The 25,509-nt window shown below is 36.1% G+C and overlaps 2 protein-coding genes and 1 long non-coding RNA gene across 4 annotated transcripts in view; 2 read left to right on the forward strand and 1 right to left on the reverse strand.

The window, feature by feature from the left end:
* Positions 1 to 12,697, forward strand: part of LOC116776988 (serine/threonine-protein kinase 10) — a 29,013-nt gene extending 16,316 nt beyond the window's left edge. The window contains exons 12-28 of one of the 2 annotated variants that reach the window (XM_032670320.2): positions 9 to 640; positions 1,082 to 1,169; positions 1,314 to 1,433; positions 1,925 to 2,063; positions 3,345 to 3,451; positions 3,721 to 3,818; positions 4,087 to 4,230; positions 4,499 to 4,585; positions 4,950 to 5,052; positions 5,512 to 5,669; positions 6,277 to 6,484; positions 6,791 to 6,994; positions 7,346 to 7,500; positions 7,791 to 7,959; positions 8,334 to 8,429; positions 8,726 to 8,869; positions 10,870 to 12,697. In XM_032670320.2, the coding sequence (XP_032526211.2) occupies positions 9 to 640; positions 1,082 to 1,169; positions 1,314 to 1,433; positions 1,925 to 2,063; positions 3,345 to 3,451; positions 3,721 to 3,818; positions 4,087 to 4,230; positions 4,499 to 4,585; positions 4,950 to 5,052; positions 5,512 to 5,669; positions 6,277 to 6,484; positions 6,791 to 6,994; positions 7,346 to 7,500; positions 7,791 to 7,959; positions 8,334 to 8,429; positions 8,726 to 8,869; positions 10,870 to 11,019 (2,802 nt within the window). In that variant the 3' untranslated portion in view covers positions 11,020 to 12,697. Of the gene's footprint in view, positions 1 to 8; positions 641 to 1,081; positions 1,170 to 1,313; positions 1,434 to 1,924; positions 2,064 to 3,344; positions 3,452 to 3,720; positions 3,819 to 4,086; positions 4,231 to 4,498; positions 4,586 to 4,949; positions 5,053 to 5,511; positions 5,670 to 6,276; positions 6,485 to 6,790; positions 6,995 to 7,345; positions 7,501 to 7,790; positions 7,960 to 8,333; positions 8,430 to 8,725; positions 8,870 to 9,357; positions 10,681 to 10,869 lie in introns of those variants that run through there. The other variant, XM_032670318.2, reaches the window with a different exon arrangement.
* Positions 12,698 to 13,676: 979 nt separating this feature from the next.
* Positions 13,677 to 24,019, reverse strand: LOC116776828 (uncharacterized). Its single transcript, XM_032670080.2, has 4 exons — positions 23,684 to 24,019; positions 16,260 to 16,425; positions 15,840 to 16,002; positions 13,677 to 15,427 (listed from the first exon to the last, which is right to left on the reverse strand). The coding sequence occupies exons 1-4, from the start codon at positions 23,979 to 23,981 to the stop codon at positions 15,059 to 15,061; spliced, it is 996 nt and encodes a 331-aa protein (XP_032525971.2). The 5' UTR covers positions 23,982 to 24,019; the 3' UTR covers positions 13,677 to 15,058.
* LOC133320562 (uncharacterized) lies at positions 18,982 to 20,960 on the forward strand. Its single transcript, XR_009753817.1, has 3 exons — positions 18,982 to 19,079; positions 19,715 to 19,839; positions 20,380 to 20,960. It is a non-coding gene; the product is annotated as an uncharacterized LOC133320562 (long non-coding RNA).
* Positions 24,020 to 25,509: the final 1,490 nt, after the last annotated feature.

Below are 25,509 nucleotides of genomic sequence, written 5' to 3' on the forward strand. Positions count from 1 at the left end.
GTTTACAGATATGTAGAGACGCAGAGAAGGCTGTGGAGGAGAAAACGGAAATAGACAAGGCAATTAATCATAAGGCTGAGGACACACAGACGGGTAGCACACCGGAAGGACATCACAAGGTCAACGGGCTAGAGAAAACCAGCCCCAAGGTTATTAACAAGCAGGCTGATAAACCCGCCGTTAACGCCGACGTTAACGAGAATGACACAGACAAGACTGTTAACAAAGGTGACGCTAAAATAGATGAAGCTGACGCTAAAACTAGTCTAGACGATAAAACAAGAAACGCAACCAAAACCAACAATATCAATATTAACAAAGGGTTGTACAAGTCGGTTGAAATCATTAACAAGAGCAACACAGAGGTGAAAACTAATAAGGTGATAACGGAGGTGAACAGGATTAATACGGATCTGATGAAGAGTACGGACGATGTGAGGATAGTTAGTCAGTTTGAGAGGATGGCTGACATGAGTAAGTCATGTGTGGAAGTCAACCAGGTGTCGCTGGAGAGGGGGGATGGGATCAGGAAGGAGAAGGAGCGTTCCAGGTCCAGCTCAAATGAGATCAGTGACACCAGGGTGAGCAGCGAGGTCAACAGGATAGAGTCCAGGTCAAGGTCCGTCGATGGCAAAGACAGGTGAGTCACTAGATTATAATACGTGTATGTCTGTTTGTCTATTGTGACATAATCGCTGAACTGATTTCAATGTGATTCCGTTAGTGTGTAGTCAAAACAAATGATATGAAATGAAAAGTATTACATATATCTAAACATTCGAAATTTTAAGCGAAAATATATATATTTTTAACTAAACTAATCAAAAAAGCATTTTTGTTACGATCCATAGATACAGTGTCATGAAGAAGTTAGTCTTTTGTTTTGGAATTCACATTTCCGTAGAAAAAAATCTTTCACAATAATACAAGGAAATCTAGTCCCATTCAAATCTCATAAACCTGCTTTACACCCAATACTAGACGAGGCTTTTATACAGAATGTCCGCTCCACAATATTTTACAGTCATTATATCAAAAAGTTTGGAGTAATTGAGAACATACATACAAACATTATTTACAGGTATAATGTAGAGGTGTTGCGAGCCAAAAAAGATTCCAGATCCGGTTCCATAGATGAGAAGCCGACGGTGGAGATGAATTCTGTCACTGTGAGTAAATCACATGTAAAATTTGTTAGCATGTATGTCTTTTATTCCTATTGAACTACCAAACTATCATTTTGTTATGTGTCAGATTGAAAATCAACTTTTCTTAAGCATAATTTACATATAAGTGGTACCACTATTCCGCAGCCGCCGTGTGGGTCAGTGACGGTGGTGTCCGTCAGCGCTGAACCGAATTCTCTTGGTGCAGCGCCGGTGGGGCTCGTCACCGTCACCACCACCCATCCACCCGTCCTCAACACAGCTCCAGTGAGTATCTTACCACACCTACCACCCCCAAATACAACCAAGTCTTCCCTATAATACAACACAAGGGGCGAACAGAATTACACATTTGACTGGGTTATATATAATTTTAGATAATTTTCAAGGTCAAATATATATTAAAAAAGTACTGCCAACTAACACATCGTCATTTATCATCCGGTTAAAAAAAAATATGTGTCTGTAATTTAATCTATTTAATAAAGAAATTCCGTGACTTATGAAAAGATAACATTGATAATCTGTTCATGAAGACATTGAATGTTGCTACACACTTGTCGAGGGTGTCTGATGCTGATGCACGTAAAAGGAAACCAGAGTCAGAGCGCCGTAACGCGTTACGTTACGTTACGAAACAAGCAAACCTTACCATAAGAAGTTATCATATGAAAAAATATCTTCCCATATAACATATATATATATATATATTAGTTTTGTACCTTAATTATATAATATCAATTCTATTCCCTTTACAGCCCCACGCCGTCACGATATCAACGAGTCCTGATGAGGTGGTGGTGGTAAGAGCTGCTTCATCTGACGACGACGACGCCTTCGCACCCTCATCTCTGGACTCTCTGGACTGCGCCCCCTGCACGCCCTCCGGACACAGAGGTTAGGAGATGTGACCGAACAAAGCATACACACATACATACAATTAACAAGTACAGCATTTATCATATGCAAAGAGGCAATGATTATATAAGGTTAATATTTAAATTGTCTCCATGAACAGCAATGACCTGGACGTTGCCGGTCAAAGGTTACATATTAAAAGATGACCTTCACCAAGGAATATAGAAGCGGTTCAAATTAATGAATAGATCATCTTTAGTTGCCTTTCTATGGGGTTTTCCAATAGGGACGCTTGAACTTTGACAGCTGATTGCGGCCATGTTGTTTGAGTGACAGCTGTCAAATGCAGTGTGTTATATTCATTCCGTCCTCCCAAACCACCATGGCAGGTTACAGTGTCGAGCAGCACGTGCAAATCATAAAATTGTTTTATGAAAATGGGTCTTCAGTTCGAGCAACGTTCCGCGCACTTCGCCCGTTTTACGGTCGCGATGATCGTCCTGCCGAGTCGACTATCCGTCGATTGGTGGACAAATTCGAGTCAACCGGGTCAGTTAACAATCAGCCGGTTCCCGTGCGTCAACGTAACGCGAGATCTGCCGAGAATATCGCCGCTGTGCGCGACAGTGTCCTCGAAAACCCGCGGCAGTCAATTCCGCGTCGCGCACAGGAACTCGGCCTTTCGCAGACGACAACTTGGCGAATTTTGCGTTGTGACTTGAGCCTGCACCCGTACAAGATCCAGCTGACCCAAGAGCTCAAGGTTAATGACCATAGACAGCGCCGTGTGTTCGCTGACTGGGCATTAGAGCAGTTGGAAGTTGACGCCGATTTTGGCAAAAAAAAATCATCTTCAGCGACGAGGCGCATTTTTGGATGAATGGCTATGTCAACAAGCAAAATTGCCGTATTTGGGACGAGACCAATCCACACGAGGTTCACCAAGTGGCAATGCACTAGAGACTTGGTAGGATGATTCTTTCCTTCGAATGGAGGTCAGCTTAGAATGGTTTTTAATTCCACCAATGAAATGTTCCCGTTAACAAAACACAGCTCCCGCAGGCTGCAGCTCTAGCAGGACCTTCTGTATCCGATGTAGAAGTTATCTATGATCCAATATTATAAAAACTCATCCGCAATAATGATAGCGGGGGTGGGGGGAGACAATCACAATTTTATATATAGGTGTGAATATCTCTATAAAGAGAATATCTTTTTTAAGAAATTAGTATCTAACAAAAACATATGCCTGGTTTGACTCCAAATTATGTATAAATGATAAGAGTTCCTCTTATACAGTATAATATTTTTTTTTGTCAGAAAAAGGTCGCGGTCGAAGGTTGGACAGCAGTGAGGTGCTGATCCTGTCACCTGGAGCCGGAGACTCTGGAGTCTTTGATGACAGTCGGCAAAATCACATCAACCTGGTGAGTTGTATATTACAGGAACATGAAATACAGAGAGAGAGAGGGGCGGGGGGGAATTGTCTTAAAAATAGTATATACACACACACACACACACATTATGATATATGTTGAAAAAAATTACTGTTACAAATCATATAGTGCTGTGTTAAAAAAAAAAGTCAGTTGGTTCATAGGAAATACATAAAAAGATTAATAAGTTTTGAATAAAACCTTTTTTGAAGTTTTTTTTAAAGTAAGAATTTCTCTGTCATGGTATTTGTTTATTACAGGACACGTCCCACGTGTCGGTTGTGACTGTCGGCGAGGAGGTCCAGGTGCGAGACTCAAGCGCTCCACCTCCCAGGCTGAGTCCGGACAGCTTCCAGAGGTACACACATACATATTAGGACACTATTATTGTTTATAGTCATATATTTTGTGTTCAGAGATATGATATACGTGACACAACCGTAAGCGCCATCTATCGTCTGGGTGGCGGTACTACATACTAAGTATATGAGAAATTACAATCTATTTGATGTCCCGATGTCAGCTATTATTGGGAATTTTCTTCAAATCCCGTACTGTGTGTACGTTAAGGAGCTATAAACATCAGCACAGACTTAATTTTATTAACATATAATTATTCCTTTCAGCGTTCGTTCTCAGTCCGACAGCGGTTCGGTCGCTTCGGAGAGGTCTCGACGCGGCGACGCGGACTCGCTCGCTACATCCGCGACGTCCGCCACGTCCGCGACGTCCGCCTCGCACGACGACCAGCGCCTCACTGACGCTAACAGGTCGGTGAAAGGACAGGGGCACTCAACTGTTTTAGAATTCTGGCCGTCTTACGGATATAAGACTTTTTAATGTTATCTTTTTAATTATCTCACTGAATTTTGTATAGTCAGGTGTTCTAAACTTCATACTCTGTGGCGACAACATTGCTCTTTATGTTACAACAATGAAAATACTTTTTCTATATAGACCTGTATAAACTATTAATAAATATATTGTAAGTATATATATATATAAATGATTATACTATATATATTTTTTTTTTTTCAGACCAAATTCAGATAATCAGGCCCTGGACGAGGAAGTGGTTGTTCTGAGACGGAAGCCACAAGACGCTCAAGGGAACAGGATACAGAGGTTCGTTACAATAATTAAAATGAACAAGTGACAGAAATACTTGAGATTTAACGTTCAAATTGTATGGTTTTGTATGAAGGTATAAATATATTAACATACAGTGAATATTAAATAAATACAGTCTATATTAAAAATATACACCTTACATGTGATGTCTGTGTACGCTCAAAGAACGACATGCATTGTGTCTACGTCATATATATATATATATATTTACTTCAATAGGAAATTCATAATTTTTTGAGCCATATTTGGTAAATTTCTGACCTATATATATATATATATATGTGTGTGTGTGTGTGTGTGTGTGTGTGTGTGTGTGTGTATTGTCCTATAATTCACTTAATATCTGTATCCTGTTAAGGTCTAAGGAGGATATCCACATGGCGAACCTGAAGAAGAAGACGAGGAAGAGAACGAGGAAGTTTGAGATAGACGGAGTCGTGGTCACCACAACCACCTCCAAGGTACGGTGATAGTACCACCTCACATATAAAACTAGCACAAACTGGGTTCCGTACAATAATCGTCAGGGTCAGGGGGAGAATAATTTGTTATTAAAGTAATTTTTATACTGATTTCAAACATTTTGGTATAGGCTTCAATGATATAAACAACATGGTCTCCTCGTCTATAAAGTTAGAAAAAAAACCTTTGTCCAAAATGTAGTCCTCGCTGATCGACAATGAACTTAAATAACTTAGTCATCTGTTTTGAAACGATTTGGTTTAAGGGAGAAACGATAATTATCGATATATAATGATATCAGAGGAATCAGCGACATCTATCGTCTGTTCTGCGTCACTAAATACATGCATGTTGTGACGTGTCAGTTGTTCTAAATAATATTTTATATATATATATATATAATATAATTTTAACATGTTTTTTAAACAATAACTTATATATACATCCTACTCGGCCAGGTTATATGGGGTGACGAAGAATCCGGTCGCACCTGGGACGATCTGGCCTTGAGGAAACAGGAGCTGAGAGAGATAAAGATGCTGCAGAAGATGGAGCAGAAGCAGTTCCAAGACCTGAACGCCAAGGAGCACCAGCTGAGGGAACAACAGGATAAGAGGTCGCTGAACTCACACACACCAGATATCTGTATAATGATAATGAAACTAATATTATCTGTATGCTACAAGTAATTTTAATATTAACATCATATTTTTTTTTAATATTAACCAAACTCGTAGTAATCAGATAACATTAGTTTCATAATATATGCTATTCTAAATAATAATAATATATTTTGGACTAACCCAACCAAAGTAACCTAGAGAGACCGAAACGTCGGGAGTATGTCGCTTGAAAGTCATTATGAACTCGTACTAAAAACGAAAAACGTTCTTTATCTTCAACGAAGACTCGCAAAAGTCGTAGATGTCATAAGACGCTATTTTCTTTCACTTGTATTGCTGAATAATCAAATTTTCTAACAAAAACAATAGCCGCCTAACAATGACGCGGGAAGAGCTCATATATATATGTAGGTTATATTCCTCTTATGGGATCTCTAAAATCAATATTGTATAATTATATAACTATTTGGACAGAAATTTTTAGTCTGTTTGCCAATGTATGGTTAGCTCTGTGACGTCACTCTGGATCCAAGATGGCGGACTGGATATTTTTTAATGAAGCTCACGTGGATTTTCTATAATCTATTCTATGCTATACAGGTTCGAAGCCGAACTGGCATCACTATCAAGAGCCCACGAGTCGGATCTGGACACACTGGCCAGGGCACAGCGCGCGGCTGCCGAGAGGGCCGAGCAACAACTAGAGGCGGAACTTAGGCAGCACGCGAAGAGATTGAGAGCTGACCACGAACGAGACCTCCGACACTTCCGGGACACGCTCAAGCAGGAACTCAGACTGTTGAAACAGGTTGGGAGTGGGGATAGGCTTGCTACAAGTTGACTATATATATATATATATATATATATATAACAATATTTGATGTATAATTTCTAAAACATTTACCCATTTTGTCGACTTGATCAACTTATACACAAAAAAAATGCACTACGAGGCGTTTAAATTGAACCCGAAGTAAGTTGTTACGTTACATTAGTATATATTATAATCTACAAAACAATGGCGAAACATTAACAAGACAAAAATTTATATTAATTTCAAATAATAATGTAAATTTGAATTCAATAAAGCATGTTATGTGTATGATTGATCCAGGAAGTGGAGCTGGTTGCTAAAGAGCGTCGCAAGGAGGCCTACCGGGCTCGCAGGGCCCGTCTGGACTCGGAACACGCGACCAGGGAGAGGAGCTTCGTGGCCGCCCTCGCTGAGTCCGGGGACGCGGTGCTGAGACGAGTACACGACAAGCACAGGGAGAGGCAGGCGCTGGCTGACAGGCAGTACCTGCAGCAACGGCATCAGGTTACACACACACACATACACACATACATACATAATATATGCTAGAAGTGCTTTATATAATGTATATGTTATCCAACCGACAGCGCCATCTATCGTCTGTGAGACGTGACATGTTCTCAAATGGATTTATAAATTATAATCTATATCGTATGCTGATGTCTCTACTACATTATAGGAAAGTTTTATCATTATCTATTCAGTAGTTTTTGAGGGATAGAGCGACAAACATCTAACCAACATGTCTATAATATGTTAATACCAGAATATTGTTCAATCTGATAATTATTACTGCATTTTCATCTCATCTCTTCCATCTCTCATCTCTTACCGTTTCTCAACTGAATCTTCCAGATTATGCGTACCCGGGAGGCAGCGCTCTGGGAGTTAGAAGAGAAACAGATCCACGAGCGACATCAACTGGCCAAGAGACAGCTCAAAGACGAGTTCCTGTTGAGGAGACACCAGATGCTCGTCCGCCACGACAAGGAGTTGGAGCAGATTAAGAGGTATGAGCTCTAAGACATACATACATACACACATATATATATATATATATATTAAAGTATAGGATTGCAATTTGTGACTCCTCAATGTCTAATTTCAAGCGCTTCACAATTTGAGCTATCATGTTCACTACAGCAAATATACTATATGGCTATATAGATTCATTATTTGAGCACATTAAAATACATAAAAACGAAATAATTTATATATTTATAATATTTTTCTCAACAAACATTAATTAATTTAAGTTATTAGAATAACTGATTTATTGAGATTTCTTTATTATCTACAGAAAGAACAGTCGGAAGGAGGAGGAGTTGGCTAAATGTCAGGCGTTGGAGAAGAGGTCGCTGCCAAAGAGGATGAGAGCGGAGCAGAAAGCGAGAGAGATGATGTTCAGGGAGAGCCTACGGATAAACAGCGTGGCGGGTCACGACGACGACAGAGAGAGACTCAAGAAGGTTAGGCACAGGAATTATATATATATATATATATATATATATATATATATATGTTTATAATGATATTATTTATATCAGTACATCTGTTTACTATAGAAATTGCTTGACTTATGAAAAGATAACATTGATAATCTGTTTATGAAGACATTGAATGTTGCTACACACTTGTCGCGTGTGTCTGATGCTGATGCACGTAAAGGGAAACCAGAGACAGAGCACCGTAACGCGTTACGTTACGTTACGTTACGAAGCGGTTTACCCATCCATTAGTTGTCACTTCGAAAGATCCTAACGAATATAGATAACTCACAAATGTTTGCGCACTAGCCATATATTAGACATTATATAATATAAATGTAATTCTGTTGTAACAGTTCCAGGAGAACGAGAAGCGTCGATACAGATCAGAACAACAGAGGCTGGCGACCAAACACGCGCGGGCCAGGGAGGAGCTGAGAGCGCAGGGGGAGGTGAGTGGGGGGAGGGACTACAGACTCGACGCTGGCACTTCATAATTATATAAATTCAATTAGTATTACTACAGAGGCGCCATCTATGGGGTTTTTTTACGGATATCTTTGTCAAAAAATATATATATATTTTTTATCTGAATGACCTAAATATGGCTGTTGACAAGCATTATGTATATTTAATTAATATTGCTACAGAGGCGCCATCTGCTAGGTTTTTAAGGGAGGATTGGTCAAAAACATCATGTATATTATTCTTTAAGCTGAATGACCTTAATATGGCTCTCGACCCCCAGGCCCTGCTCCGTGAGCTGGAGCAGTACCAGAACGAGAAACGCAAGGCTCTGATGAACCACGAGGCCAGTAAGATGAAGGCTATCGAGGAGAGGTACTCCGCTGAGTTGAAGGAGTGGCGGGCTACGCTCGCTGACAGGAAGACGGTGAGCGATACATCTAACACCACGCATTGTATATATATAAGCAAATGGTTATGGGGCTATATGTTAAAAGACATACATACATATAAATACATTTATGCTTCATATATCAGAATTCATAAGGATTTTATACTATTTTACATGTCAATGTTTAAAGACAGACGAAACTGCGTTAATTGTCACGACTGCATGACTGTCAGTATGAATGTTGTCACGTTTTAATAGATTTTATGTTTTACATCGGACCCGTTGAATTTCTAAGTAAATTAATATATAAATGTATGTACTGATATATTCTCAATGATTCTTGCTTCCACACAAATAGTGAGTATAAAAGTCTATTAAAATTCTGCATGTTGTTGGCACGATGCATGATTTGGGTGTCGGTGTACTCATACCTGTTTCATACCCAGCCTAGCCTAGCTGTAGTTCATGTCTGTGACGTCACGGGGGTGATTTTCGGGGGGATCTAAAACCATAGTTTTCTGCAGAAACTCATAATGAGCTTCGAGAAGCAATTGGACGATCATGAGAGGAAATTCGGCATCGAAATACCTGATAGGAAGGTCTACTTGGACGTGCCATGGCCGAAGAACGTCCTGCAGCACGTGTTGACGGCCTACCACCAGCGGAACTCCTTCATTGGTTCCCTATCCAGGTCCAGAACTAGCCTCAACCTGGTGCTGAACACTCCAGATCTAGACCGCCGCAGGAGTTCCAGCCCAAACAACAGACTGACCAAATCAGCTGCATCCAGCGCCACCAACACTACCAAACGGAAGTTGGCTAAAACCCAAAGATTTGGATCAACGTCCAACCTTAAACTGGTCTCCGAGAAAATATCCGGCTTCTCAGTGTTCAACGGTCCAGATAGCGTCCGACGAGAGCCGATAATGGCGTACGAGGATAACACAAAAATAGACGAGGAACCCAGACTAGGGGTGACAAAACCGGTGAAGAATAATAACAGGCAGAGCATGAGCGACCATCTCTTCAGGCAATTAAACAACGGTGAGACGAAAATGAGGCGCAGCATCTCGCAGCAGAGTCTTAAACAGGACGTGTCCATGGAAGCTGTTGTCATAGACATGCCGTCGCTAGAAGGGAAATACGATACATATAACAGTGCTGGTTCCCAGTACAGCGATGAAGATAAATATTTCAGCAGGTGGGGTCCAACGAGGGGCTCCAATAGCTACTCAGATGACCCCAACATACCAGTAAGCCAATTATCCACCTTGGACCTGAAGACAGTTGCCAATGATAAGTCTGATCAACCAGATTCTGTGGTCTAAATCATTAACGAAGCTTCCCTATGGTGTCAATACACCTATCTTCCATCATACAAATGTATAAATGCCTTTATTAATTTATTTTTTTTAAATGGCGGCCTATATAAAAATGGCGGGGCTTTTATATTTAATGTAATGAAATAAACGTGCCTAAATAGTCGTAGATTGTTGATATTTTTGAAATTTTATCGTATCGATGGTTTTGTTTAGTGATGTAGTTGAAAATATTATACATACTATACTTGTAATATTTTTTTGTTTTCATAGATAGTTAGTGCTATGACGTCGCAAACGGTTTGTCTGATGTTAAATTAAGTGCTCATAAATATAATGTATACATAATATAATCATTATCACTACATATGTTGCATGTGGAATATTTTTTAACTATTTTTATTTAATTTTAAGCCGGCATGTCCTTATGTTTTCCATTTATCTTTTGAAATAAAATAAAAGTGGATTCGGCACCACCTCGTCGTAATAAGGCTTGTATTAACGAATGTAAATAAAGTAATAACCTTCTGCTATATCTTTTATTGTTACGGTGGCGGTATTCATCCTTTTTGCAGATATTAATTATTATCTACGATTGTATAGAGCATGTTTATAAGGCTTGGAGAATTAACCACAGTTGCGCATGGTATGTAGACTTGATGCATGGTTATTTTGTTCGAATATGTCGGTTTCATACTCATTGGTGTTCGTCTCTAGGCTTTAGAGGACGAGTTCACAGCGCAGCTTGACGAACAGGAGAGGTTAGCGGCAAACGCAAGGCTACCGGCCCCGACGACCAGCATGTCCCAGCACAGTTCGACGCTACACTCGTCGAGAACCAGCCTAGCGTCCAGCCATTACGATTAGATCTTACGGAATTAGCAATGGAGCTGTCAAAATTACCGCCAAAATAAAACGTCAACTGTCAGTGTCAGTCACCTAAACGTTAACGTCAGTCAAGAAGCGGCACTTGTCAATGTCAGTTTGTCAAAATTCCAATTTGATCTTTGAAATGTCAAAATTGTCAGTCACCTGGCGAATGTCAAAATAGACGCAATGATCCTAACACATACGGCCTAAGAGGGCGGGAATGCCATTTGAGCTTATTTTTTAAACGCTATTGGTATTAGTTAAAAAGTAAGTGCCAAAATTGAAGCATTTTAAGGTTTTTTTTTTTAGATTGAAACAAGTCTAAAACAAGATTATAAAGTAAATCATATCGTAGTCCGTATTTTTATGACAGATAATAAATATTAGTGTTTTAAGTATAAATGAGGAATTGATGGCTTGATCGCGCGGCGTGCTGTATTCAGACGCTGGCTGACTGCTTGTTTGTAGCTAACACCACTCGGGTGCTAATATTTTGCTTGATCTAGTTTTACTGTTAAGTGTACGAGGGGCGGATCGACTTCGTAAGGTCATAAGATTTATTGAAGTATTTAATTAAATAAATAACAAAGACTTTATTTTAGATAATGCTTACAAGTCTAAATTACGAAGTGTATATTTTGTACAGGAGTAAAGACTAGATATAGGGAGAGATTATATTTTTTCATGTACAGTATTCATATTTACTTAACGTGCCTACTTAATTTATAAAGACTCGTCGTCTTACCAAGTAGGTTTAATAAGTAGCTTGTCTATGGTTTTTACTTTTATTTTTCATCACCATTTTTTTTTATCTCTTTCCCGATGCAATTCAGTACAACAAACCAAAGACATAAAAATCCGATACAACAAAGAGGTGGGTTAACATTCTTGGAAATCTTTATTTGCCTGTTTTCGGGATCTGTCCGTCTAAATACGCTTAAATGGTCCCTAAAATGTACAAAAAGAAAAATATGTAGAAATTAGTCGTTCGACTCTTCACTTAATACTGGTCACTACTTATAAATGAAATTATTTTTAATATATTTTTAGAAAACCAATGGAGTATTTTATTTTTATTCTGTAATAAAAAAAAACGCTGTCTAATCTATTATTAGTTTTTAACTCTTTTTATCTGTTTTAAAGTTTTTTTTTTTCCAAAAAATGAAATACTCTGTTGTTAGTTTAATGCGCTAAAGTCAATTCGCATCAACGTCCCAATTCAAAACCATGTCCACTAGAATTAAATTTTGGGCGGTCAGTTTATATACAAAAAAAAACACAATATACTTTAACTTCATATTAAACCTTTTTTTTAATTTCTTTTCTATATTTCTACTGAAAATGTTGCCATTGTTTAAGCAAAAAGTTCTGCGAGAGTTACACCAACGATAATGTTGTATTTACTTAAAACTAGACAAAAAAAATACGGCAATGTTCTATTGTCACTCTTTCTATATTTTTCTAGCCAAAACAAAGATTGCTCGATTCTTTTACCGCCCAAAATACTCCATAAATGAATGTCCAAATGTAATTATAGTCAACAGTTTCTGTAAAAAAGCGATAATTACGGAGAGGATTAGCTATAGCCATGATTGTTTTAAAATAAAATTTTATTAATTTGTCTATACGAAGTAAATTATTGTTACTACACAGAATATAGAAAACATTATTTGTATCTACCAGTTTTATTTTTACCCTGTGATGAATGATTAAATTATAATATGATATAAACTCTTTGATTTGCTAAAGTCGGGATATTATATACAAATTAATGGTAATTATAGTGTTTAATTAAAAAAATTAACTGTTTAATTCCTATAAAATATTTATATATTTATTACTGAACATTATTAAGAGCAACCTGTCATCATTCCATGGATTCACCGTGCGGGTGCCGGGTCCATCGTTGCAGGGAGAGGAGCTATCCAACAGTGCTTGGAACTTGCGACTCAGGTGTAGGTTTAAGGTGTCCCTATATAAATCGACAAACGCTCACCTCCACTGTCCAAGCTCCTCTCTCCACCTAAATGACCTACAAAATTCCATCTACGTATTTTAGGCCACGGTATTACCATAAAATATAAAGCCTCTATTTTCTTTTAAAACACAGAACCTTTTCAAACTACGTATTCAAAGGCCATTTTGTTTGTTTGAACTTACAAATAAAGACTAAATAATTATTTTGCGTACATCTTTATATATTACAAACTGCGTTTTGCTGTTTATAAGAACATGGAACCTTTATACTGCTTTAAGACAATTACTTAACAAAACACACGTTATAATTTTCAATAAATCGAATGTCTGAGTTTACAAACCTTTGTTCCCATGGAAGCTTCTGGAATAACTCGATTCTCCAGTAAACATGACATTTTAATTTTTTTGTTTCAACGAACACTTTCTCATAATACACAAGATACAGGTATTGAATGACATAAGTAAAGACTAATACTGGAAAGATAATTAGGCATTTATTTTATAATGACTAGACGTCGTTATATAAAATTTAATTTGCCTAGAATTTATAGCTTTTCCGTGACAAACGTACTCTATGCCGTGTATATTATGAGTTACTGTTTATTATTTAAGGACAAATACTATAGAAATGACGTAAAGGTGACGAGGTAACGAATGGTTTAGAAGTAAAACGAAGGTTTTCAGTTACTACGTGTTTATTATCTACTTAGTTCCATTGAGACGTGTACACTCGCAAATCTTAGATACCAATATTCTTAAAAGGTGCCCAAACCGTGTGTTGGAGAGGCGTAAATAAAAATTTATTACAGATCTACTGACCGTTGTTTATTCAAAAGAGCTTTTATAAGAAACTTTTTATGGGCGGCAACATCGATACCATCTTTGTTAGCGTTAAGGGTGTTGGACATCAGCAGGTTGATTTGAGCCCATTTGTATGATGTTAATCGCAATTGCGTGAATTTCCTGGACGTCCAACAACCTTAGCTGGATGTTGCGGTCAAGTATTGGGGTACGATGTATCGTAGTTGCATCGCCTCGATAAGATGGTGTCTCAACAGTACATTCCCTTACAATTAGAGAATAAACAACTATATCTATGGTTATATATGCTTTAATATCTAGAATTCAAACTAAGCCGCTGTTGACCCTCGCTGGCAGAATGATCTCACAATTTTCCCCTAAATCCCGCTGATACAGGACTTTAAGTGTAAATCTTTCGGGGAATGGAATAAGACTGAACCCAAAGTAAAAGGGTGAAGGCCAACAAAAGGAAGATCGTAGAATTCTCGTTTGCAACACGTGAGATAGCTGAAACAGGGGTCCGAGCGTGTCGGAAAGGGGGAAAATACTGCCTTAAAATATTTTCAACCGTCTCCTCGACGTTCGAGACAACAGCTTTAGCGGGAACTACTTACAGCGAGTTACAGAACGAGTTGTCATTCTGGGAAACAAACTCGCCGTTTTCGCACCGCAATTGCCGTTTTTTTTTTCGTAAAATAAAATAGACACAGAACCCGCTCGCGTCAGATTCAGCGTATGAGTGAAAATGACTGCGCCGGTTCAGAAAAATTTCTAGGAATGGTCACAATTTTAACTGGGATGCCCAAAACGTACAAACAGTTCATTCGTAAGTTCCGGGTAGTTAAAACTTAGACCAGTATAACTAATGACCACCGATTTTTCATCGGTGAAGGGCGAAGTCCTAATCCCAGACCCGTCAGATTAACGCCAAGTTTTTGGCTAAAGGAAGCACTGTAATGGTCCAACGTTGGTAAGGGAGGATCTCGTTGGACCACCAACTTAGGTCTCATTTATGGTTCCAATGGCGAACTCATTCTGCAAACGTCAGTTTCCCAGCGGACACTACCACTTATCCTACGATTACAAGATTACATTCACCATCTGCGTTTGATTGATGTTACTTGATTCGATTAATCTGGATGTTAATTTTGTTGTTGCCTTAAATAGTGCCGAATACCTAACCAAACATTACAATCGATTAAAATTTAAAACTATGATTATATTTCTGCTACACGAAAACTGGAATATAACCTAATATCTACCCGCAAGGATTTAAGTCGCCGGCGGTGTTGATGTGCGAGCATGTGACTCTCTGACCGTCGGGGACAGCGATCCTGAACAGCTTGCCTTGAGGCATACAAACGCATACTTTAAACTGACCAGTGCCGTGGTGTTCTTTTGACGGCAAGGCTATAGGGAGGTAACGCACGTCGACGAAAACTCCCTCCTTGCCGCTGAGTATCACAGAACCGTTGGCGGACCTAAGATGTATGTCCTGGTCAGCACTCCAATATAACTCCTTGGATTCCATGTGCGTCCCCTCGGCCCCTCGCAGGTAGGCGGAGGCGTCCGACCTGAACACCAGGTCCTCGTCTACCGGCGACGAAATCCTCTTGGTTGATACTTGCTGGAATGTAATTACCATTTATACGCTAACGAATATACCGCCGTCCCGTCTGTCTACTAGGATATTTGAACCGATCTGAAATAGAAATGTTCCTCCCTTAGCTGGTGAGTCACTGGGGCCCAATAGTTTCTAAAATCCAAAATGTCAAGATATCGTACGATGTATTGTAAAGTAAATGCAAGGAAATAGGAAATTAAACACTCATTGGCGTGTCTGATTAATTGCGAGAAAAAAAATAATTAAAATAGAAATTCCTCACTCCATATAAAAAATATCAACAAAAATTTATGAAAGCAGACATATGTCTAGATTCATTTTAAACGTGTAGTATAATATTTCTCTCATTTATTTTCAACTATCACATTGTGTGCACTTAAATATAATAAATTTCCAAAATAAAATTTCAACTTACTCTTGCGTTTAAACTGTTAAGATTTTCGTTAACAGTTACTTCTGGATTCCCAGAACTGAAGAGTTGGACGCCAGAGTCGGGATCGTTGATGTTGAAAGTGGTGACGCCCTTGATGAACACGCCCGTGGTGTTGACTATGAGCTTGGTCTCAGATCTAGGAGCCCTGACAGAAACACAATAAACTAAAATTCATCACACAAAAAAATTTCTATAACCAGCGGTGAGATATTCTAATATCATAAATAAATTAAATTAATTTATTTTTAATCACCACTAAAGAATATGTAAATCATTTTTAGTACAGATAAATTAATAGTAAAGACGATAGTATAAACTTGAAACAAAAAAAAATGACAAAAAAAGTGATCAAAACATTCGGTGATGTCACTAATAGGAATAAATTATAAGAGTAATAATTACCTCGTCTGAAGTGTTATCAGAACTGATCCGTTCTCGCTGGTGATGCTCAAGGGCGTGTCCCGGAAGCTCTCAATCAGGCCGTCCTTCTTGTAGATGTTATCAAGATTCGTGTCCCCAAGGAACTTCACAGCGTCATGAAGCGGGAGGAACTCCATGCTCTCCAGACCTGGGATTTACAATAGTGCAGGCACATAAACCAGTTTGCTCGTCTCTATGTCGGAGTAACTGGATTATGTGCTTGCACTATCGGGCACCGCGGACAAATGCAAAGCGCATTCGTCGGATGCATGTTTGGAGCGCTAGACCGCACTCGCCCCGCCAATGCCACCCCCTCGAACACCCCCCGTCCCTGGTACTGCGCATGTTTCTCCAGGTGACCTAATCGAATTCTAGATGGACCCACATCGAGCTGATATCCCGGGAATGGGCGCGGTCGTAATGCATTCTACCTGGCCGAAGGACGTGCAACAAAGATAAGGACTCATACAGAATATTTATTTATACACTAAATGTAGAAATTATTACATTATTATAAAATTTATGTGATGAATAAAGGATAGACCCTTTTGATGGAGGAAATTAAAAAAGAAATTTGGTGTAAGTACAATAAAAAAAGAGAAGGAAAAAGAAAGATACATATATATATATATATTTCCAACTAAAATAAGCATATAAACAAAATTATAATAAAAGAAAATTTTGATAATATACATGCATAGTTACATACGTAAATAAACTCTGTAATGGCAAAAAAATCTGTTTTAATGTATTTTGTTAGAAACCATATTTAATTTTCTGGTTTGACAATAATTTCTGTAAATAATTATATTAAATAAGCAGTCCCTTTGTTTCTCTGTGATAAGGCAGTTAAAATATGGGATAGCATAACAGTCAGACCAACGGAACATCAACTTCTAAAATTCGTCTAAAAAATAAAGACGTTGACATTGGCAGAATATTCCAAGATTCCAGTGCGAGTGAAGCCATTGTATAAAAAAAACTTCTTAATTTGAAGATTGATAAACAGTAATAAGAAAAATATGTTTTAGTCTATGTTTAATGTCTAACGGAACACGGTAAAATGTCTTTTATTATATTGTATACAAGTAAAAAAATATATGTACATAATTTTTATAGAACGTGTATTTTGACGTGAGTCGGAGTAATATTTCAGCCCGGGTAAATTTCAGCTCTATCGATCTAACGACCTAGATTTAAGTCACGAATTGACGAAACGACCATTACTTATTTTTTTTTAATTATGTCCTAAATAAATCCTTCTTTCACACTTTGTCATGTTCCACATACGTTCAATGTTTGGTTGGTTGTTAAATGTGGCCGTCCTCAATCATCCGTGATGATGATAAATTAAATGATTATCATAGGCTGTCCAAAAACTGACACTTTATTTGTTGCCATTGTAAATATATTAAAAGAACCTTTCACAATTTTACCTTACCTTTTATAATAATCTATTAAATGATAATTTAAATACATTATTATATAATATAAATTTTACTTCAAAACCTACAATCTCGTCAGACAAAGTTATGAGACTAAACGTTATAATGCAAACTATTTTGTACGAAAAAGTATATATATATATATTAAATTAAAAATAAATACATTTTTTTTTATAATATCTTTTAAGTGATAACAAACTCCTTCGTGTTTACTCCACACAGATAAAAGATAATTCGTCCAACAATTAAAAACGTTGACATTGGCAGAATATACCACGATTCCAGTGCGAATGAAGCCATGGCATAAAAGAGGTTATATGGTTAATAAATAATAACAGAGATGAATCTTTAAATATAGGAATCAGGACACTACGCGGGTCTGTTATATAAGTGGAGGATGGATCGATAATGCTCAGAGCGGCCAACATACATTTTATATCACACATACAATTTAAAACATGCTTTATAACAATATACATATATCATTATAAAACGTGATGCAACGCCTAAAAGCCACTTACGTTTTAGACATGTATAAATCAAATTGATTTGATCTGAGATTTTTAGGTACACGTTTAAATGAAAGTATATTTTTTGAAGACTACTCGTTTTTTATCATTATATAAACATGGTCCCGACTGGAAACTTTCATATCGTCTGTCCGTGATCACGGTCGCTGTAAAGTGCAAAGGGACCGAAACGTAGGGATTATGTTAAAAAACTTAGTATCATTCAAATATATAAATTTTATCATTATTTAATTATATTTATCTGAAATAATCCAGTCAGTAGTTACTTTAAGTTCGTCATTTAAAAATCTTAATGTATTGAAACGAGTTAAACAAAGTTACAAAAACAATTTAATATTAGGGACTTCAAATATTTAAGATTTATAGAACAGGTTGTAATTTAAGTAAATAAAGAAAATTTACTATAATGATAAATGAAACGTAAAAGGTAGAGAGAGGAGCTGGGACGGTGGAGGTGAGCGTTTAACGCGTTAGTTAGGGGCGCTTAAACCTACACCTGGGTCGCAAGTCCCAGGCATTGTTGAAGCTCCTCTCCCTGCAACGATGGACCCGGCGCCCGCACGGTGGATCCATTGAATGCTAACAATAAGAATTTTCGTCTCGCCTTACATTTATTACAAGTAATCTCAGCTCTATCGATCGAACGATACCCGAACAAACTGTACGCTATTACGAGTTTGAATCGTAACACTGCGTACGGATAGTTTTCAGTTTTTTGAGTTTCAGGTTATCGAATGACGAACGGGATATTCTTCGTATGTAGTGTGAAGGAGCAAACTTGTACTAGGCGTCTTGGTGACAGTGATTTAAAATTAAATATACATCAAGTTAGTAGAAAAAATTGTATTATTAGTTTGTAAACTTGTAGAATCTAAGACTTTTGCTAGAACAGGTTTACTAGCAGCTAAGTTTTTCTGAAACTACGCGTCTTATTATTTTGTATCTAGATAATCTCGACGTGTCGGCTCCTTAACAGCCGCGATCACGTGCCGAGATTAATGTGTCTGTCAGTTGGTCCTGTCATGTCATCAACATTCAACGATTTCTTAAATTTCCCGCGTACTGTTATGATACACAATATACCTATTCTAATAGTGTGGTAGCGTGGTGTAGGACATGTATTAAGGCGGTCTCTAACGTTAAATAATTTTAATAGCGTCTGATTAATCAAAGTTGAGTAGGTACTTGTCTACCTCAAAAAAGACTTGCGGCTTGTCAAAACGTATGTAATCGTGTGACATTATACCTGTATTAATACACTGCTAAACTAAACGCAGCTCAACTGTTTGATAGCTGAATGTTTCTATTATAAATTTGATGGAACATAAAATAACCGAAGTGGAATCAAATATTTTTAAATCAACAACAGCCGTCACGTATAGACGATAATGTTAATGCTTTTTAATTTTAAATTTACCTTAACATTTGACCTTTGAAATTATAAAATACATTTACGTAATAGAGTCGCTTGTTGGATCGATGGAGCTCTCCCCGGGCAAACAGCTACCTCCCACGCCTCACTCAACGTCCTACACCCACGACCTCGAATGGCATTAAGGAATATGCAGTTTGAAACCAGGTTATATGGTATTTTAAAAGCGTTTGTGCTCATGAGATGATAAATATATTTAAATTAATTTATACATCGAGCGATTTATTTAAAGAGAAATATAAAAATTACCACTTATATATATTTTCCGAGGTTTGAAATTACATACTCACGCAGTTATTGATTGGGAAAAAAACAGCTTTTAAAATATTAATTACTGATGTATTATGACAAGTTTTTTTTTTATTATTTTTTCAATTATATATTAAATATTAAAGAATTATGCCTTCATCTTTAATATGTGTGTTTCACCAGCATCCAACAGTTACAGGAATGTTTTAATCGAAGCAGTTCTAAGTTTCTCAGCGATAGTACAACAAACAAACTTCCTTAATATTAGAAAAAATTATGGACTTTTTTTTATATCTGTATTTATTTCTGTTTAGGCAAAGCAATTTATAATCGAAAAAAAAAATAACGCAATGACGTACGTATGCAATAAAAAATAATCTCCTGTTCGAAAATATGTTGCAATCGCTCGTGCATGTATAACATATATAACATTATATAATTTGCAGGCGCTGGATCAATACACGTCCCGGCCAACCTGCTCCTACCCCACCTTATCCCCCCTTCACCATCCACGCGTTCAGATACCATATAAAAATTGTAGTTTATGATAAAGTTTTTGAAAAAAATATATATATAACAAAACAATTAATTCATATACCAACATGATTGACTGAGACCGCTCCCTTATATTAGCATAAGTATATAGTCACAATTTTCGTCATTCCATGGATTCACCGTGCGGGTTCCGGGTCCATCGCGTTGCATTGAGAGGAGCTTCAACGGTCCCTGGGACTTACGACCCAGGTGTAGGTTGAAGGGGACCCTATCTAACGTGCTAACACTATAATTTGAGAAGATTTATCAATGAAAAACACTAACGCTTCGTACGTAGATGTGATGTGACGATGCTAACCTAGATAAGGCATGCTGAGATTAATATTGAAATTGCACAAACCATTTTGTAATTGCAACCAAAAAAATTACATATTTTTGTCACATTTAACTTCTAGTTGTGTATTGAGCGCTCAAAGTTTAAATGTGTCTGATATTTGTTACTTCTATTATCTAAATATAAAGATGTTTACGAACATTTCTTTTGTTTATTTTTACAAAATAAATTCTCAATAGTGACGGATTCTTGATGAACAAAAAAAAAATCTTATAAGTATTTATTATCTGTATTCTCAAAACAACATCGTAATTTTTTTCTCGAACAGATAATAATGTAAGTTTTTATAAAACATTCACAACGCATTCGAACATATAATTTTAAACTTTAAATAATTTGACATTAAAAAAGAAGAATATTTTACATGAAACATTATTCGTAGGAATAATTATAATAATTTCACTACAATTGGATTTTCAATAAAAACAAATAACAATTTGAAAGTTTCAATTAATTGTTTTTGTATTTATCAAACCTTTTTGTTCTAAATTAGTAGTAAAAATGGCCATTAAAGTTGACATAAGTTTTCACTATCCTATGTAAGAAATAATGCCACATTAAATCTTTTTAAATATCGTATGAAAATTACGAATTTCTAATAACAACTCTTAAAACATCTTTTTCAGCTATGATCTACATATTAACTTTACTAGTGTTGTCAGTAGTATTTCTTTTCAAAAGCTTTTATGTAACTGTTAGGTTCAACGATATTTTTATAAAAACTTTAAAACTGAAAGTTCAAACGTTTACTATGACTTCTTCTACTATATCTGACGACAACAGTACACAAAAAAGTGAGTGTTACATAAATTACAATCTTTGTTATAAAATGACACTTCATCTGTCATTTGAATAAACGAAATTTAAAGACTTGACAGAATATGAATTTAATTATGATGTTTAAAAATTAAAAAAAAAAAAAATATTTATTACAAAATTTACGAATATATTTAAAATGCATAATGGAATTTTCAGACATAGAACAAAAGAACAAGTCTATTTATAAACATAGCTGGATCGATTGCGTAAACTCACAACCCACAAACCCACAACCTAACCCCCCAACCCCTTAGCAAATGCACAATTTGAATGTTCTGGAAACAGACCTAATCGAATTGGTCAAAATCTGAACAACCGGTGTTTTGAATATTACGGATTGAGATTAGACATGTTTAATTCTCTGCATATACCTACGTAATATAATATTTTTATGCTGTATCATTTGATTTTTTTAATTTTTAAGTAATTTATAGCCAAATACTTTTTTTTACCATCCAAATCCTTACCGAAACAAAGAGGTACAAAAATTACCGATAGACTCATATTTTGTTCATATTCGTTTGAAGTTAATACATGAAAAAAAAACAGATGAGTGTCTACTAACACGGAATAATATTAAAAAAAAAAAAGAAATCGGAAGGTGAATTTATTAAGGATTCTGTTATACGTAATCTACGTATCCCTGCTCTATTTAAAATCGATAGGATCTTATTAAATCAATACTTCTTATATTTTGCAAATTATTAATTGTATATTCAGTAGCGTGCGTTTCGTTTTAACATCAACATCGAATGTCATTTATCATTGATTAAATCTAAAGTAATTATGTCTAGAGATAATAGAAATGTATTATGGTAAAAATATTGGCGGGAAATAATGAGTTTGATAGTATATCAACTAATTTCAAGTAAAAAATGTTCCACTAAGACGCTTTTTAATAAAAGAAGATGCAATTGAAAAATGACAGCTGACACTTGACAATACTGCCAGCAACAGGTACTCCTAATTTTTTTTTTTGATAGAATTTCATGTCATTCAACAACTTGTATTATTCGTCCTTATTGAGTATTCTTGTACTAATGAATTCAATTTTACAATTTATCATCAAGTGCTTGACAATTTATTCATAACTGAATCTAACAGTAATAATAAGAATGATATTTTAGTCAAAAATATATTAAGATTTGAGAAACATCTGTTTTTGATATCTATCAAAAAGTCTTAACAAAAGGCTCGTTTAAAATTTAAAAAAAGACGTAAAGACATACTTCTCAAATATATGTATATACCAACGGTTTCATTATTTTACTAAAAACAATTAAAAATATTTTCATAGTTCAAAAAGGAAGCATGGAGAATAGAGCTTTGAAAACGCCAGCAAACAAATCAGACAAAAAAAAAAGATCTATGAAGAACAAAGAAGATATGCCGCAATTATTTTGTACGTTTGAAAAATATGTGTGAGATCGAAATGTTTTCTGGGTCCTCTTTATAAGTATTTTAATTATTTTTTTTTAAACATTAAATTGATGTCATATGTAGTTTAAATAATACTAATATTTTCGGATTTACTACGCGTTATTTTATTATTTTAGACTACGGCCTTTAATTGAAGCAACCGTGATCACGGTTTTTAAAATAATAAAAAACTCTTAGTACTACAGAAAATATTAGTTTTACCTTTTTGTAGTTACCTTTTCGTGACCTATAAACAATATTTTATTATATCTTGCATTGTCAACCTAATTACGCCAACGTTCTAGTTTCTCGTTTATATAGCAAATATCAAAGACCACGAAGAAAACTCGTGTTAAGGTGATCGTAATATTCTTTAATATCTTTGTCCTAAATATACTCGCCTATTCTCGTAACTACATTGGATTGACGTTTGACGTTCTGCGATAGAAAATTCAGATTAATTGAATTTTTGGCGTCATATTTTTTTTGTTATAATAAACATGTTTTAAACTAAATATTTAAATTTTTTTTGTTCCATAAATATAGCAAAAAATTAGTAAATACATTTGTGGTGTACGTTGTAGTGTTGTTTATTTATTGTGCTATATACTTTGATTACTCACCGCTTCCAAGACGTAAAACTCCAAGGATGCTGAAGGTGAGAACGAGGTTGCCAACAGCCGTCACCAGTAATAGGAAGACCAGGATCCAGAAAACGAAGGTCCTGCGACCCTTTCTGACATCCCTGGTGACATCATTCCCGTTTTTGTCGGAGTAGTTCTTAGCGAAAGTATGAAGAAAGGCCTGGCTGTTAGATGGGATAGGTGTCAAAAGAGCTTTGCCGCGATTATCAACATGATCCGTCATGTCTGAAGGCGACCCTCCGCTAGGGTCGGGAGCCATTTTTGTTGGGAAATACATATTATATATAGATTTGCCAGAACGACGCTACGCGCACACGCGTTTATATCGAACGATGGAATCAATGGGGACTTTTAGGGGAGACGACGCGATTATTCGATATGCGATACGATTTGTCGTTGACATTAAAATTTTTCATCAATATTTAACCTAGTTTCTTTTTTTTTTATTTACATATCCCAGCTGTCATTGATTAGATTTTTATATGATAAAGGCGGCATATGGGCAGACGGCCTACCTGATGGATCATGGAGGTAGTTACCGTGGCCCAGGGACATCCGCAACATAGTTTTGTGGATCCGTTGCCGAACTTGATTGAGTGACGGAGAAAGGGTGGGAAAAGGGAAAGGGCAATTGTCTCTCTCACTCATCGGACGAAACGTAGCCATTAAAGACTACGTCACGCCGATCCTCTTCTGTGAGATCTTCTGTGAGAGGGTGGTACTTCACCCGTCGAGCCAGCCCATGCCCTTAAAAATTTGATTGGTATAAACGTTACTCACATACATACAATACATAAAAACATACGAGCAGATGAGAGAAATGTTTAAGTTAAGTTAAAAATTTACTGAAAAGAATACTATGTTTAAATATGCATTAAATTAGTAATTATTAATTTTATAATTTAAATAAATAGTATGCTTCGTCGAATTCTTTGATTGGAGCGGGATTTGAACCTGTGACTTAAGACACATTGAGTGCCTATAACTATAACATTAACTTCAATCAATCATTGAAGTATCTTAAGCATTTTAACTTCATTGCCTTTTTTACGAAATCCTGTAATCTAGACGCCCGTTATCGAACAAGCATTGTATTTTAAAACAATTCTTTAGATATTAGTTCAATATTTCTTTGATAGTATAAATAAATTATATGTCAATTTTTTATTAAACCTATTTCTTTCACCGATGTTGTTAACAAGGTCATATTTTTTCTTTATTTGAGTCGACTTCACACACATATGATATATGGTGAGCACAACGGTCAATTGTGTTGCTGTCTCTACTAACACAGTTTTAATAAGATAAATAAAAATAATATCAAGGCAGGCAATTTGCTGATATAATAATTTTTTTTAATTTCTTTTCAATTAAGTTTAGATTTAGACTATTCCTACTATGAAATATGTATATTAATAATCAGCCATTATCTTTTACTTACATAGAATGTTAAATAGAAACTTTTTGAATCGTGAAGTATAAAAGCACTTTCTTTCTTATAATTTTTAAATGATCTTTGTCGTGTAAATCGTGATTTGAAGACACAACCACTAAAGGAATCTGTGTTTAAGTTTAATTTAATTTCTTTTCTGTGTGCATATCTTAGAGAAATTTATTTGGATCGCATTTCTTGTGACGTCATAAGTGTATATCGAATTTTGGACGTGCTCCAAAAGTTTGTTGTATAAACAACAAATGTAAATGTTTTAAATTATTTTATAAACATTTATTTTAATAGACATTTGGATATTCAAAGATTTTTATAATATAATTTTGAAATTTAAAATTTCGTTTCATATGTTCTA

The sequence above is a fragment of the Danaus plexippus genome, assembly GCF_018135715.1.
Source record: "Danaus plexippus chromosome 29 unlocalized genomic scaffold, MEX_DaPlex mxdp_37, whole genome shotgun sequence".
NCBI classification, from domain to species: Eukaryota; Metazoa; Arthropoda; class Insecta; order Lepidoptera; family Nymphalidae; genus Danaus; species Danaus plexippus.

What these genes read in the sequence shown, in the direction of transcription:
- LOC116776828 (XM_032670080.2), bottom strand. Translation starts at nt 23,981, where the DNA reads ATGTATTTCCCAACAAAAATGGCTCCCGACCCTAGCGGAGGGTCGCCT. An exon ending in AGTTTTACGTCTTGGAAGCG is followed by an intron (nt 16,426 to 23,683) that starts GTGAGTAATCAA and finishes TGTAAATCCCAG; the next exon opens with GTCTGGAGAGCATGGAGTTC. An exon ending in CTGATAACACTTCAGACGAG is followed by an intron (nt 16,003 to 16,259) that starts GTAATTATTACT and finishes TGTTTCTGTCAG; the next exon opens with GGCTCCTAGATCTGAGACCA.